At 58.0% G+C, this 14,439-nt stretch overlaps 4 protein-coding genes across 4 annotated transcripts; 1 reads left to right on the top strand and 3 right to left on the bottom strand.

The window, feature by feature from the left end:
* Positions 1-27: 27 nt before the first annotated feature.
* On the bottom strand, positions 28-684 carry PHSY_001727 (hypothetical protein; the record flags this gene model as incomplete). Its single annotated transcript, XM_012332355.1, has 2 exons — positions 28-330; positions 604-684. 2 exons carry the CDS (start codon positions 682-684, stop codon positions 28-30), a joined length of 384 nt encoding a protein of 127 aa, XP_012187745.1.
* Positions 685-1,178: 494 nt separating this feature from the next.
* On the bottom strand, positions 1,179-2,879 carry PHSY_001728 (hypothetical protein; the record flags this gene model as incomplete). Its single annotated transcript, XM_012332356.1, has 1 exon — positions 1,179-2,879. The coding sequence occupies one exon, from the start codon at positions 2,877-2,879 to the stop codon at positions 1,179-1,181; it is 1,701 nt and encodes a 566-aa protein (XP_012187746.1).
* A 1,272-nt stretch (positions 2,880-4,151) lies between these two features.
* On the top strand, positions 4,152-6,221 carry PHSY_001729 (hypothetical protein; the record flags this gene model as incomplete). Its single annotated transcript, XM_012332357.1, has 1 exon — positions 4,152-6,221. The coding sequence occupies one exon, from the start codon at positions 4,152-4,154 to the stop codon at positions 6,219-6,221; it is 2,070 nt and encodes a 689-aa protein (XP_012187747.1).
* A 162-nt stretch (positions 6,222-6,383) lies between these two features.
* On the bottom strand, positions 6,384-8,246 carry PHSY_001730 (pre-mRNA-processing protein; the record flags this gene model as incomplete). The annotated part of the gene is made up of 1 exon (XM_012332358.1): positions 6,384-8,246. The coding sequence occupies one exon, from the start codon at positions 8,244-8,246 to the stop codon at positions 6,384-6,386; it is 1,863 nt and encodes a 620-aa protein (XP_012187748.1).
* Positions 8,247-14,439: the final 6,193 nt, after the last annotated feature.

Below are 14,439 nucleotides of genomic sequence, written 5' to 3' on the forward strand. Positions count from 1 at the left end.
AAAAACCTCCCATGTCAGTCATCACATTCACCTTGTGCCGCACCAACTGCAGTCATGTACATACCGGAAGACGTCGTTGAAAACGTAAAAGCTGCCGTTTTCGGGGTTGAGCGTGAACGCCTGGCTGAACTTCAAGGGGTTGGCACCGTCGTCGACGGCCAAGGTGCCGGTGACGAGGACGACGAGCGAGTTGCCGTCGCCGGTGGGTTGGGCGTCGCGCGTTTCGACCTTGTGCTGCACTTTTTGGAAGGGAAGGCTGGTGAGCTTCTCGACGATGGCGGGTGCGCCTTGCACTTGTGATCCTTCAAAGGTGAGCATCGAGTTGGCTCGCTGCAGACATAGTGGAGAGAGAGAGATGGTTGGTGGATGGAGAAAGGAGAGAAGGTTCGAGATGTCAGTGATCTGGCCTGTCGGTTTCTGCTCGTCCACCTGCGTCCAACAGTTGCACCTCACAACTGCAAAGAGCCCCCACCCTTTCCTCGTTTCTCTCTTTCCGCTCCTCAACCCGCACCTGCTCCAACGCCAACCCATCTCCTTCCACCCATCCATCAACCCCCCCTCCCTTATCCCATTTCCTACCTCCTCCATCGCAGCAATACCTACGTAAAGGTTCACGAGCGCATTTCGATCAGAGTCGAAGGTCGAGTAGTAAAAGTCGGTGAACTCCTGTGCGATTCGCTCCATTTTTTCGTTGCGGATAGAATGATCTCTCTCTCAATGATGGTTAGCGGGAGAGAGAGAGAGAGGTGGAGAGACGTCCCTGGAAAGAGAGCAACACTTTTTCGCGGCTGCGGGCTCGCACAGGACACAGCAGCGCGAAAATTGTGAATATGTTAGGTTGAGGGAGGTGGCTGCTCGATCACGTTTTTCGCACGAAATCTTTTCAACGCCTCATTTCCTATCAAGGTTTCTAGGGTGGTCAATCATGGCAGTTGTTGACAGCTTTGCCCGGCTGAAGATGGGACCTCTCCACGACTTGTCTGCCGGACGTCAATCTACACCTGTTTCCTCAAAGTAACGGACCGCTTCGACCTTGGCGCATTCCTGACAAACTCCGATCTATGCAGTGTGTGAACATGTTCTCTGTTTTCAATGGCGAATATTCGAGATGAACAAAGAGACTGTGAGCCAAGGTGTTTTTTTTTTCTTGATGTTGAAATGACCATGACAGCGGCGCTTCACTCGTCATCATCAGCGGCATCGTCGACCTTGGCAGCGACAGCGTTGGTGCGCTTCTTGACAGCATCCTTCGCCTGAACACCAGTGGCCTTTGCCTTCTCAGCAACCTCCTTAGCCTTGCCCTTAACAGCGGTGGGAGCATCGACTTTCTTTCCGTCCTTGGTGGTGACCTTGACCTTGCTGCCACCGCCCAAGACACCTCCGACGAGACCTACGAGACCCAAGAGACCAGCAAAGGCGGCGCCCAACCCTCCTGCCACCTGGGGCATCTCCTTGATGGCCTCGACAGGGTCTTGGCGCGCGCGACCGATGAACGTGTTGACGTGGGATCGGACCTGACCGACGAAACCGGTGGCGGCGGCAGCGGCGTCTTCTGCCGCCTTGGCAGCCGTCTCGTTCTCCTTGTCCTCCTGACCCTGCTCGATCTTGATCTTCTCGTCGAACGTCTCTGCCGCAAACGCCTTGGCTTGGGCGGGGTCGTGGCCGATGTAGATGTTGTCGAAGAGGATGTCCTCGTCCATGGTCCACAGCTCGAAGCCAACACCACCGATGGGGTTGAAGTCGGCGGGAGACTTGTCCTCGTAGTAGTTGGGGTTGGCGATCTTGCGTGGTTCCCAGACACCCTTGTAGTCCGGGTTGTCGATGAGAGGTGCTGACCACTTGCCCTTGTAGGCCGGGTTGCGAATCACGGGTCGAACCCACTCACCACATCCGGCTGCAGCCTCACATTTGGGGTTGGGGATGCTGGGAGCGAACCACTCGCCGTCCTCCTCGTCGTCCCACTCTTCGGGCTTGTGTGCGTCCGGGTCGGGGATGGTGAGCGGCTCGTCCTCGAGCCAGCCTTCGGGCTTGACGGCATCCTCGTCGGGGATCTCGAGCGGTGCATCCTCGTCCCAGTCGGCGGGCTTGGTAGCTTTCGGATCGGGGATCTTTGCCTGCTCAACCCAATCGGCAGGCTTCTTGTCTTCTGGATCGTCGATCTCGGCAGTCGGGTTGACGGGAGGCTCAAAGTCCTCGAGCAAAGTGCCCTTCTTCTTGGACTCGTTGTTGATGAAGATCTCGAACGACTGGTCGGGGTTGACGACGAGCGTGTAGAGCGTCGATGTCTTGGCAAGCTTGGGGTAGGCGGGGTACTTGACGTGCTTCTCCTCGAACTCGCCTGTCTTGGGGTTCTTGTGACGGAAGATGAAGTGAACCTTGTTGGTCTGACCACACTTGTCGGGACCGAACATGATGGTGTAAGGCGTCTTGTCCGAGAATTCCTCGGGAGTGACGCCGGCCTCGGTAGCGGAGAGGAGCTTTACGTAGGCACCACCGCAGCTGAGACCCTTCTGCAGCTTGACCTCGTACTGGACGACGAGAGGCTTGCCCTTGGGGTCGATGGGGTTGTCGAATAGGTGCGAGATGGCGTGCTGCTTGGCCTTGGACTTGAGCACGAGACCGGTGTCGCCAGCAAGGCCAGGGAAGACCTCGGGCTCCTCTACGGACCAGACACCGTCGTACTTGAATGCCTCGGAATCGTCCTCCTTTTGGAACTTGGAGGCTTGGGAAGTGGACCATCGTTCCGACCAATCTGAAGTGAACTGCTCAATGAAGGGAGCCTTGATGGCAGTGGGGGTGAAGTGAGGACGGGCGACGTCGGCAGAGACAACCTCTGCGAGCGCAAAAGCGGCCAAGGTGGCAGCGACAGCGGGCTTCATGGCGTGGTCCGATGTTCTTGTGCGGGTGCGGCGATGTGTGTGAATATCTGTGGCCGTGGTCAGGGTGCCTTGCGTGGGATCAACGCTCGGGAGGACGATAGAGGGAAAGTAGACGAAAAACGTGCGAGATGGAGAGGTTGGATGACGGCGAAGGAGAAGAAGTCGAGCTGGGTGGAATGCCGAATCTGACTGTCGAGGCGGACCGTGCTTCAGTGTTGGCGTGGCGGAGAGGCGACTTGGGTCAATCGAGAGCCAAGCGGAATTCCAGTCAAATTGAGCTCGCCTCGCGAACTCCGACGACAGGCTGATGAGGTGGAAGCTTGGAAATTAGGACGCTCCCAGAAGTGGCACACGTTTTTGTCACCTGGAACATGAGTTTCGGCGAGGACCGCTGCACAGCGTAGCCTCCTCCCAGACTGACACAGCTTTGCACTCTTGCGCCAATGCAGACATCTTTCACCACCAGCGTTCATCCTATCAGCGAATGTTGCGATGTAGTGTGTGCCTAGCTTGGGCATGCTTGGGCCACGGCATGAGCTGCATTGAGACACAAGACCCTGGAGAAGCTGTGCCGTGTGTTGGATCTCGAAGCTTCGGCGCAAGCGTCAGATGGCGCCTTTGACGTGGAACCTTTCTGCCAATAATTTCGACTTTGCTTTTCTTCTTATCGGCCGTCACCAATCATTGGTGTAGCCAACATGTTCGATCGGCATTGTCTACAAACTTCAACGAAATTCCATCGCGACTATCGCGATCTGAGCATCTGGCTGGAAAAGCTGAGCTTCAGCACGGCACGCTGAGCGAGAGAGGCTGTGTTGATCGGAGCTGGGCTTGATTCAACATTGGGCCAGCAGCGAGCGTGTGACTGAGTTGCTCCACTCTTGAAACCGTGACTCTCTGCGGATGCGTGCAATTTCCAACCAACACCTCTCTCTCTCTCTCTTCTCGCCGACGCACGCACGCTGAGCTGCAGCCGATTCAATTTACGAATCACAACCTCCTTTGCTCGCACACATCCGCTTTCTCTTTCAACCTACACTCTTCCTTCCATCTTGGACGGCGCAGCATCCTTCTTGTCGACCGCATCACCGCAGTCGTCACCACATCCGCGTCTGCCTTCACGGTCGCACCTCGCTCTCACGAATTCGATAACGACGGAACGTCCCTCACTACCCCCGAAACGGTGCTCCCTCCTTCAAACACTGAGACACTGCACCACCTCTATCCGCTCCCGCGCTAGCTACAGCTAAGTGGCTCATTCACACATTCAACATGGCGATGGACCAGTCGCTCATCAAGCTTGTCAACAAGCTCCAGGATGCCTTCAACAATGTCGGCATCCAGAACCCTATCGACTTGCCTCAGATCACAGTGCTCGGCTCTCAATCGTCCGGAAAGTCCAGTGTACTCGAAAACATCGTCGGTCGCGACTTTCTTCCGCGTGGTACCGGTATCGTGACCCGTCGTCCGCTCGTTCTCCAGCTCATCAACCGTCCTGCCACCTCCAAAGCCAACGGCGACGCTCCAGCCGTCTCGGGCAAGGGCGGCAACAATCCAGATGAGTGGGGAGAATTCCTTCACCTGCCCGGCGAAAAGTTCTTCGACTTTGACAAGATCCGCGAAGAGATTGTCCGCGATACCGAGCTCAAGACCGGCAAGAACGCCGGTATCTCGCCTCAGCCCATCAACCTCCGCATTTACAGCCCCAACGTCCTAACGCTCACCCTCGTCGATCTTCCCGGTCTCACAAAGGTGCCCGTCGGCGATCAGCCCAGAGATATCGAGCGCCAGATTCGCGACATGGTGCTCAAGTTCATCTCGAAACCCAACGCCGTCATCCTTGCCGTCACTGCTGCCAACACCGATCTTGCCAATTCGGACGGTCTCAAGCTCGCCCGCGAAGTCGATCCAGAAGGAACCCGCACAGTCGGTGTCTTGACCAAGGTCGACCTCATGGACGCAGGAACCGATGTCGTCGATATCCTCGCCGGCCGCGTCATCCCCCTCCGTCTCGGCTACGTACCCGTCGTCAACCGTGGTCAGCGCGACATCGACCAGAAGAAGCTCGTCAGTGCTGCGCTTACTGCAGAGAAGGATTTCTTCGAGAACCACCCCAGCTACCGCAGCAAGGCTCAGTACTGCGGAACCCCCTTCCTTGCACGCAAGCTCAACACCATCCTCATGCACCACATTCGCAACACGCTTCCCGACATCAAGAACAAGATCGGCTCCCAGCTCGCCAAGTTCCAAGCTGAGCTCGCATCGTTAGGCGGACCCTTGGGCGAAGCCAATTCGGCGGGTGTGGTGCTTCAGATCATCACCGAATTCGCCAACGAGTTCCGCACCGTCATCGACGGCAACTCGAATGATCTCACCGTCAACGAGCTCGCAGGCGGTGCCCGCATCAGCTTTGTCTTCCACGAGCTCTACAGCAACGGCGTCAAGGCCATCGACCCCTTCGACATGGTCAAGGACACCGACATCCGTACCATCCTCTACAACTCGTCCGGATCCTCGCCGGCGCTCTTTGTCGGCACCACCGCCTTCGAGGTCATTGTCAAGCAGCAGATCAAGCGTCTCGAAGACCCCGCGTTGCGATGCTGTTCGCTCGTGTACGACGAGCTGGTGCGCATCCTCGCACAGCTCCTCGCCAAGAACGCCAGCTTCCGCCGCTTCCCTGCGCTGCGCGAACGCTTCAACACGGTCGTCATCCACTTTTTCAAAAAGTGCATGTCGCCCACCACCAAGCTCGTTTCCGACTTTGTCGCCGCACAAGCCGTCTACCTCAACACGGGTCACCCGGACTTTATCAGCGGCCACAAGGCCATGGAGATCGTCAACGAGCGTCTCAACCCTCCCGCGCCCGCGCACGACCCCAAGAAGCCCAACCCGCACGCCATCAACAACGACAAGGACCTGGACGTTTCCCTCAAGAGCGAGTCGGGCTTCTTTGGCAGCTTCTTCCAGAAGGGCGCCCAGCAGACGAATCAGGCGGTCAAGGCCAAGAAGGCGCTCATGGAAGCTCCACCGCCGTCGCTCAAGGCTTCGGGCCAATTCAGCCAGCGCGAACAGCTCGAGACCGAGGTGGTCAAGCTGCTCATCCAGAGCTACTTCAACGTGGTCAAGGTCGAGACCATCTCGATGGTGCCCAAGTGCATCATGCTCAACCTCGTCACCCAGTCCAAGGAGCAGATGCAGAAGGAGCTGCTGCAGGAGATTTACAGGCCAGACGTGCTCGAGGAGCTGATGAAGGAGTCCGACCACGTCGTGGCGAGGAGGAAGGAGTGCGTCAAGATGATCTCGGCGCTCGAGACGGCTAGCGAGATCATCGCGACTGTGTAGATGCGGAGGAGCGATTTGAGCGTTTCTTTTGTCGTCGAGTAACCTAAATGTAAATTCAGACTTTTCAAAAAGCAGCGTGTGCAGGTCGATCGTCGTGGGATGGTATCAGAATTGCATTCCTATTGAGCACCGAACGGACGTCAAAGCATGGTAGAAGAAGCTCTACGAATCGTCTTGATCCCTGTGCTTCTTTCTAGCGTCATCAGCGTCGTTCGCCGAGGATCGCTTGATCCCTCTCTTCGCCTCCTCCAAGAACTGGTTGATGGCGAACGGATCGCTTGTATCCTTTTCAAACTGAACGGGTCCGCTTCTACCACCTGCAGCTGCACCACTGCCAACATCGTCTTCTGCACCTTTGAACTTGCTCTGACCTAAACCGAATCTATCGTTCCTACCCAACTCCTCCTCCAACGCACCTTCATCCGCATAGATGTCATCTGCCCCACCTCTGCCAGCAGGTCGTCTGTAGATGGCAGCAGCAGCACTGCTACCGGAGAACAACGGCTTGTCGTACAGGTTGTACGAGTCTTCGTCGCCCAACCCAGCAGCGAGCGATTCGCCTTGGTTGAAGAGTCGACTGTCCGTCATGGATTCTTTCGACGCGGAAGGCTTTGCTAGACCGAGAGCAACTTTTTCGGAAATGTCACGGTTCTGTTCTCGGAGCATCTGCTTGGCTCGTTGTTCGTTGCCCATGTTGGACATGCGTAGTTCGCGTTCTCGTTCGCGACGACGTTCTTCGCGGATACGATCGCGTTCGCGTGCTCCCTCGTCGTCGTCGTCATCTGAAGCAGCGGATGCTTCAGACCCGGAGTCCGAATCGGAACCGTACCCGGCGAGCATCGCGGACATCCCTGCACCTCCTCCGCCCGATGCAGCACGCCGAACCGGCGCATCCGAATCGTCCAATCTCGACTCGGCATCATCGTCCCTTCCCACGACCGACGGAGTAGCCGACATCCCCGCCCTCTCTTCCCTCGCCCTCTGCGCCAGAGTCCTCAGATGCTCCTCCTTGGCCGCCTTCTCCTTGGCCGCCAACTTTTGCTGCATGATGCTCCTCTGCCTCACCTCCTCCCTCGCATGCCTATCTGCGAGATTGAGCGCCTCGGCAAACTGCGCAAAGTTGTCGTTGATCGCCACGTCCTTGATGCCCCTCCCGTCAGCGGCGAGACGCTTGTCGAGCGGGATGGTGTACCCCTTGTTATTCTTCCAGTTGGAGATGGCGGGAGGGATCATCCAGTCCTTCTGCTCCTGCGCCGTCACCTTGCGCGGTGGAGACCGCAGGACGGGAGGCGGCGGGGAAGGCGGAGCGGGAGCTGTCTTTTTGAATCGATGCCGTGGTGGTTCCAACGGATCGCGTTGCGCTTCGGTCATCTTGATGATGCGCTGTGTGCCGTTGCCGACACCTTGTTGACCCGGAGTGTAGCGAATGAACTGCGCATCCTGTTGCTGACCAGGTTTGTTGTTGCTGGTGGGAACGACGGGCTTGGTTCTGGACTTTGTGATGGCTTCGAGTGCAAGACGCGTTCGTTCGGTGTTGCTCATGACTTGCTCCTGGGACGGGCGTTCGAATCCCGAAGCGCGATCCTTGTCCCTCACATCGGTGCGCTGAGAAAGCGGTACGAGATCCTTGTACTCGGTCTGTACCGTTTGACCAGGTCGCAATCCCTGTTTGATGATGGCGTCGTATCGTTTGTTGCCCTCGCCATCGACGCGCATGGCAAGCTTGTTGGAGGTCGCTGCCATGCGAGTTCGGCCCATGTCGAGAGGGTATTGTGCAATGTGGCATTCCGGGTAGGCACCTCCGTTAGCAAAGTCTGCTTGTGTGCGAGGTCGCCATGTCGATCTCGATCCGTAAGGCGGGATGCTGCTGGGTGACGACGTTGAGACGAGTGCGCTGGATGAGGATGAGGTGGAGGGTCCGGCTTCGGACTGATCGTAGTCGCCCTCGTCATCGTCGTCGACATGAGATTGGGATGCAGCGATGTACTTTGGAGCGGGCAAGACGCTCTGCAGAGTGGTCGACATGCTTGGACTATGCGTGTCCACCTCCGAACTCGAGCTGCGGGTCAACGATACGTCAAGGAGATGGTGGAAGAAGGTGAGCCGAAAGGGACTGAAATTTCATTGATGTCCAACGACCCGATCCACGCAGTTGCAAAAGAGAAGAGGCTCCCGATCCATTGTTTCAAACGCGTCAATGAGCCGATGCGGTTTTCTTCCGAATTCCGCGCTCTGAGGCGAGAGTGTGACAGTGCAACTCGAGACTGAGCCATCGTCCCTCGCTCGTTCATCATCGCTCATACACTCGACACCGTCACGCTCAGAATGGCTCAGCCGTCACCTACCCGCTGCTAGCCACAAGCTGAGTCGATGGTCAGACTCGACCAACGTTCGCTCTCGTCAAGCACAGGCCGGTCCGTGGCGCAAAGCCGTTCTGCATCTTCACGCTCCCTTACGCTTTGACCGTCATTCGCTGTCGTCCCGCTTATTCGGCTCACTAATCACAGAATCCCTTTTGACTGCCTCCCATCCATCGATCCATCGGAATCAGCTCGCAGCATCATTCATTCCATTCCGGCGCGTCCCCAGCTTCAAACGAATCTCGCATCCCTCATGGCCTTACGATCCTCCTCGTAGCTACACTGCGCACACATTTGCATCCAGCGCATACATGCTGCTCACCGTATCATAACCTTCGCTCGTAACCCTTTTGGTCCCGCACAGCAACGCGAGCGGCGGCTTCTCGCCACGGTAAAGCTGCGGCAGAATGTCTAAGCAAAGAGGAACGGCCGCGTACCGTGGCTTTACCGTCAGCCATCAGAGGGTCGTCCTCGACCTCAGCTTCAGCGGTACCGTCGTCGGCTTCACAGAGCTCACCATCGTCCCATCGCATCGCAGTCTTCGAACCATCCACCTCAATTGTCGTCAGGCTTCCGTGCAGTCGGCCACCATCAACAATCTTCCTGCCGACTTCTCCTATGCCGATCATCTCACCGGCGCTACCATCTCAGACACACGCGACGTGCATCGATATCCAGAGCTGAAGCGCACCATCTATGCCGCAGCTTCCGACGGCGCTCACGGAGAGCTCAGCATCCTCATCCCTCCCGAAGTATCCGTGCAGACGCAGCGAGCAGGCAGCAGAGCGCCCAGCATCGCTCCCGACGATGCGCCGACGCCCGGCGGTTCAGCATCCACCGAGCTAGCTCCCATCACCATTCGCGTCGAGTACTTGCTCAAAGATCCTACCGATGGCCTTCAGTTCATGCGACCCACGCCGGACGCGCCGTACCGCGTTCCTCACCTGTACACAATCGCATCGTCTCCTGACGCTGCACGATGCTGGGTGCCGTGCGTCGACAGCTTGTGGGAACGATGTACATGGGAGTTCGAGCTCATTGTGCCCAGGTCTCTTGGAACTGCCGAGGATGACCAGGACGCGTCGAGCAATCAGCCAGGCTCCTCTGCTCTCGAGGCAGCGCCAGACGCGAGCGTTGACCCTGATTCCCAGGTTGTCGTTGTCTGTACCGGTGACTTGATGGAACAGGTCATCCATCCCAACAATCCCGCCAAGACCGTCTTTTGCTACACCCAAGCAGTCCCGGCATCGGTCCAACATGTTGCCTTTGCCGCAGGCCCTTTTCATATTATGCGCATCGAAGCTGCCAACCGTCATTCAGGTCAGGTCGCTGCTGGCGTCGTCACCGACGTCACTGCAGGCGGCCCCGCCGTCGTTGAAGACGCTGGTCAGCCGGAGATTCTCGCCTTTTGCTTGCCCGGCCGCGAGGACGAGCTTCGCAGCTCCATCAGCTTCACACGCCAGGCGCTTGATTTTTTCTCTCAGCAGTACGGTTCCTACCCCTTCGGTGCCTTTCGAATGGTCTTTGTCGACGAGCCTCCCCAGGATTGCACCACTCAGTCCATGATGGCCATCTGCTCCAACGATCTCCTCCATCCCACCTCCGTCATCGACCAGGCCATCGAGAATCGCCAGGTCTTGAGCCACGCAATTGCCTTTCAGTGGGTCGGCATCAACATCATTCAGGCCACATGGGCCGACACCTGGCTCGTCAACGGTCTCGGCCTCTATATCAACGGTCTCTTTCTGCGACGGCTCATGGGCAACAACGAATATAGGTTCCGACTCAAGAAGGATCTCGATCGACTCTGCGCCTGGGACATCGGCATGCCGCCTCTGTACGAAGCAGGCGCCTTCGAGCCTCCCGACCCGGCCACGCTGCCCTTTGTCAATCTCAAGGCACCGCTCGTGCTCCACATCCTCGACAGGAGGCTGCGTAAGATGGGTGCTTCCGTCGGTCTCGGTCGTGTCATTCCCAAGGTCTTTCTCCAGGCCATGACGGGCGAGATGACCAACAACATGCTCAGCACCCAGCAATTTCTGCGAACCTGTCGCAAGGTCAGCGGTGCCGATCTACGCCTTTTCACCGAGCACTGGATCCGTGGAAGCGGATGCCCGCGCTTCATCTGCAGCGCCAACTTCAACCGCAAAAAGCTCCTTATCGAGATGAACATCCGTCAGGAGGTGCCCGCTGCCCAGTTTGCCGCTGCCAGACCGGGCGACGCCTTGGCCGCAAATGCGGTGCCGCTGTTCGAAGGGCAGATGACCGTGCGAATTCACGAAGCCGACGGTACGCCATACGAGCACGTGCTCGAGATCAAGGGTCCAGCAAAACGCTACGAGGTGCCGTTCAATACCAAATACAAGCGAGTCCGTCGAAACACCAAGCGTTTCCAGGCTCGTCAAGCAGCCGCCGCAGCCGCGGCTCAGGGTGACCAGGAAGCGCAAGAGGCGATCGGACTCATCGATCTCGGCTTCGGCCTTGGAATGTGGGAAGATGAAAAGGCGCGAGAGGAGTGGAAGGTCGCCGATTGGACCGAAGAGGACGAGGAGAAGATGTCGTCGGCGCCATACGAATGGATCCGCATGGACGCCGACTTTGAATGGCTCGCCAGCATCCATTTCGAGCAGCCGGACTACATGTGGGTCTCGCAGCTCCAGCGAGATCGTGATGTGGTTGCGCAGGTGTCGGCCGTGCATGCGCTCGCACAGATGCCCAGTCTCGTGACTTGCAGCATGCTGACACGAACAGTGCTTGTCAACAAGTACTTTTACCGTGTCCGTACCGAAGCGGTGCATGCCTTGGTGCACTGCGCCATCCCGCAGCTCGACAATCTGGGTCTCTTTCACCTTCTCAAGCTCTTCCGCACGCAGTTCTGCCACGATCCACCGGACGAAGCTTCCGTCGAAGATCCGCTTGATGTGCCCTGCATCCCGCGCGCCAACGACTTTGGCGACGCCGCCGACTACTTTTTGCAGCGAGCGCTCATCCATGCTATCAGCCGCGTCCGCAATCCCGACGGCCGCAGTCCGCCACAGGTCAAGCGTTTCCTGATCAATCTGCTGCGATACAATGACAACTCGACGAACCTCTTCGTCGATGACTTCTACCTCGCTGGCGCCATCAACGCGCTTGCAAGCGCCTTCATACCCATCGATTCTGCTGTCGCGAGCATGCAGGATACTGATGCAATCAACGAGGAGAGCTTCTTGCTCGACCATGCTATCGCCGAGGTGGAGCGTCTGCAAGAGCTAGATCGACTCGTTCCTTCGTACCACAATGTGATCACGCTTGCTTCGCTCGACTTCCAGGTCGCGATGATGCTGGCCAATCTTAAGCCAAGGGACTTGCAACTCTTCTTCGTATACACACGTCAGGGCAACTTCACACCGGTTCGCATTGCAGCTCTGAACTGCCTCCTGCTCGTCGGCAACCTTGACCACCGAATTATCGCGCGGTACTGCTTTGCGCTTCTGCGGCTCGATGAGAACCGCTCCGTCAAGCGGGCCTTGGCGCGGGCGTTGTGCGAAGGTTTGGCGGTGGCTATGAGCACTGGCGTGTTTGGCGGTGGAGGGCTGCGTGGCCCAGAAGCCTTGCTCATCGAGGAGGACAGCGGCCACGTCAATGCAGCCGAAAAGGCTCGCGATGCCCAGCTTGAAGCGATGCTCAAGACGCTCAAGAAGGAGATTGGGCGATCGGCAGGTGTTCGTGAAGGCTTCCTGTCAGCGTTGCTGGCGCCCAGTGTGGATGCGGAAGCTCGATGGTCGCTCCTGAAGCTCGCAGAGTTGCTCTTCCGCCCTGCGGAGGAGAAGGATCTGCCCTTGCAGCACAAAGTGCAGCTTCGCGTCAGGATGCCGAGCGCTCAAAGCGCCGTCGACGCCGTACCGCTCGAGTCGCCGTCCATCTCGAAGATCAAGCTCGTACGTCCTTCCGCTTTGGCTGCGGGCGACGAGTCGGTGCCCAAGACTCCATCCGCTGCCACGGCGGCCAACGGACCGCGTGTCGCATTCGAGACTCCCGACAAGCCAGGTGCCGCAGAAAAGACCAAAAAGATCAAACCGAAGAAGGTCAAGCCGCTGGCTCCGGGCCAGGCGTCAGGCATGTCGTTTGCGGACCTGACAGCATGCAGAAACACGCTCAAGAAGCTTATGCAGAACAAATTTGCTAGCATCTTCCTGAACCCGGTCGATCCCGTGCGCGATCAGGCGACCAACTACTTTGACATTATCAAGGAGCCAATGGATCTCGGCTCGATCCTCAACAAGCTGGACAGTGGGCAGTACAAGGACCGACACGGCCTTCGCGCCGACTTTGAGCTGATGATCAGCAATGCCAAGACCTACACTCCTGATCCAAAAGCTTGGGCGCACAAGCAAGCCGTAGGACTCGAAAAGGTGTTCGGCCCGCTGTGGAACAGGATGGAGAAGACGCTCGAGCAGTCGGCAGCACGTCAGAAGGCAGCTCAGGATGCTGCACTCGCCAACGACCAAGGCGCAGCTGTATCCGACTCGCCCGAACGTCCTTCGCCGGCTAAGCCCGATGCGTCGCCTGCGACCGGTTTCTTGGATGCTGCGCCGGCCGGGAACGGTGCTGCACGAGGCGCTTCGACGCCGAGCCCGGCCGCTCCCAAGCTCTCGCTGAAGTTCAAGCTGAAAACCAAAGCAGGAGGCGAGGATTCGCCCGCGCCCGTCGCCACTCCTACTCCCAAGCCCAGAGCGCCTGCGGTGGAACCACCGCCTGCACCCGCTTCGACTCCCTCGTCGACGTTGAAGCTGAAGAAGCCGCTGATCAAGCTCAAGAAGGGCAACGACAGCGAAGCTGCAGCGCCAGCGACGCCATCGCCGGCGCCGCCTGTCGCGAGCGTACCCTCAGACGGAGTTCCTCAAAGTGTCGACGACGACATCTTGGAAGCACTTGGGGAGAACGTACCCAAGGCGAGCAAAGCAAAGGCGGTCAGATCTACTCCCAGTAAGAGCAAGGCTGCGCCTTCTCCCTCGCCAGTGCCTGCTGCATCGCCGAGTAGCAGCAGGAAGATCAAACCCGCCGCTTCGCCTGCTCCTGGCGCGATTGTGGCGAACGGCTCGGGATCGCCGACCAAGGACATTGCCAAATGGGCCGAGGCAGATCCAGTTGGCGCCACTGCCACCATGCCCGTCAGCGGCAAAAAGTGCAAGGTGCTTCTGCAAGTGCTGAAGAAGTCACCCTTCTCCATCTTCTTCCGCTTCCCCGTGGATCCGGCCCGCGACGGATTGCCGACGTACTTGGATGAGATCAAGCAGCCGATGGATCTGAGCACGATGGAGAGCAAGGTGAACCAAGCAGCTTACTCAACCATGGGCGAATTTGCCTCTGACGTGGAGCTCATCTTTGCAAACTGTCGACAGTTCAATCCGCCCGGCACGGAGCCGTGTCAGCACGCGGACGAGCTGGAAAAGCTGTGGCGTAAGGAGTGGGCCAAGACGGTGACGCCGAAGCTCGAAGCGAACGAAAAGCGTGCGCTGGTGGGGTTGATGAACCGACTCAAAACGCATCAGTCGTCGCTGTTGTTCCGCGAACCCGTCGATCCGGTCGCACTGGGAATCCCGACGTACTTTGATGTGATCCCAAGGAAGGACGCGCGGGATCTCAGCCTGATCGAGTCCAAACTCAAAGGCGACAAGTACGACAGCTTTGCGAGCTTCGATGCGGATGTCAAGCTGATGCTGAGGAACTGCTACACGTTCAATGCGGCGGATCAGGGCGTGGTGGATATAGCAAAGAGTTTCGAGGCGTACTACAAGAGGGAGTTCGGTCATGCTAAGCAGCAGGCTGGGGTGAGTGCGAACGGTGGAGAAGGGGCAGGGGGTGGGGGTGGGGCA

Source organism: Pseudozyma hubeiensis (genome assembly GCF_000403515.1).
Source record: "Pseudozyma hubeiensis SY62 DNA, scaffold: PHS19, whole genome shotgun sequence".
In the NCBI taxonomy this organism is placed as follows: domain Eukaryota; kingdom Fungi; phylum Basidiomycota; class Ustilaginomycetes; order Ustilaginales; family Ustilaginaceae; genus Pseudozyma; species Pseudozyma hubeiensis.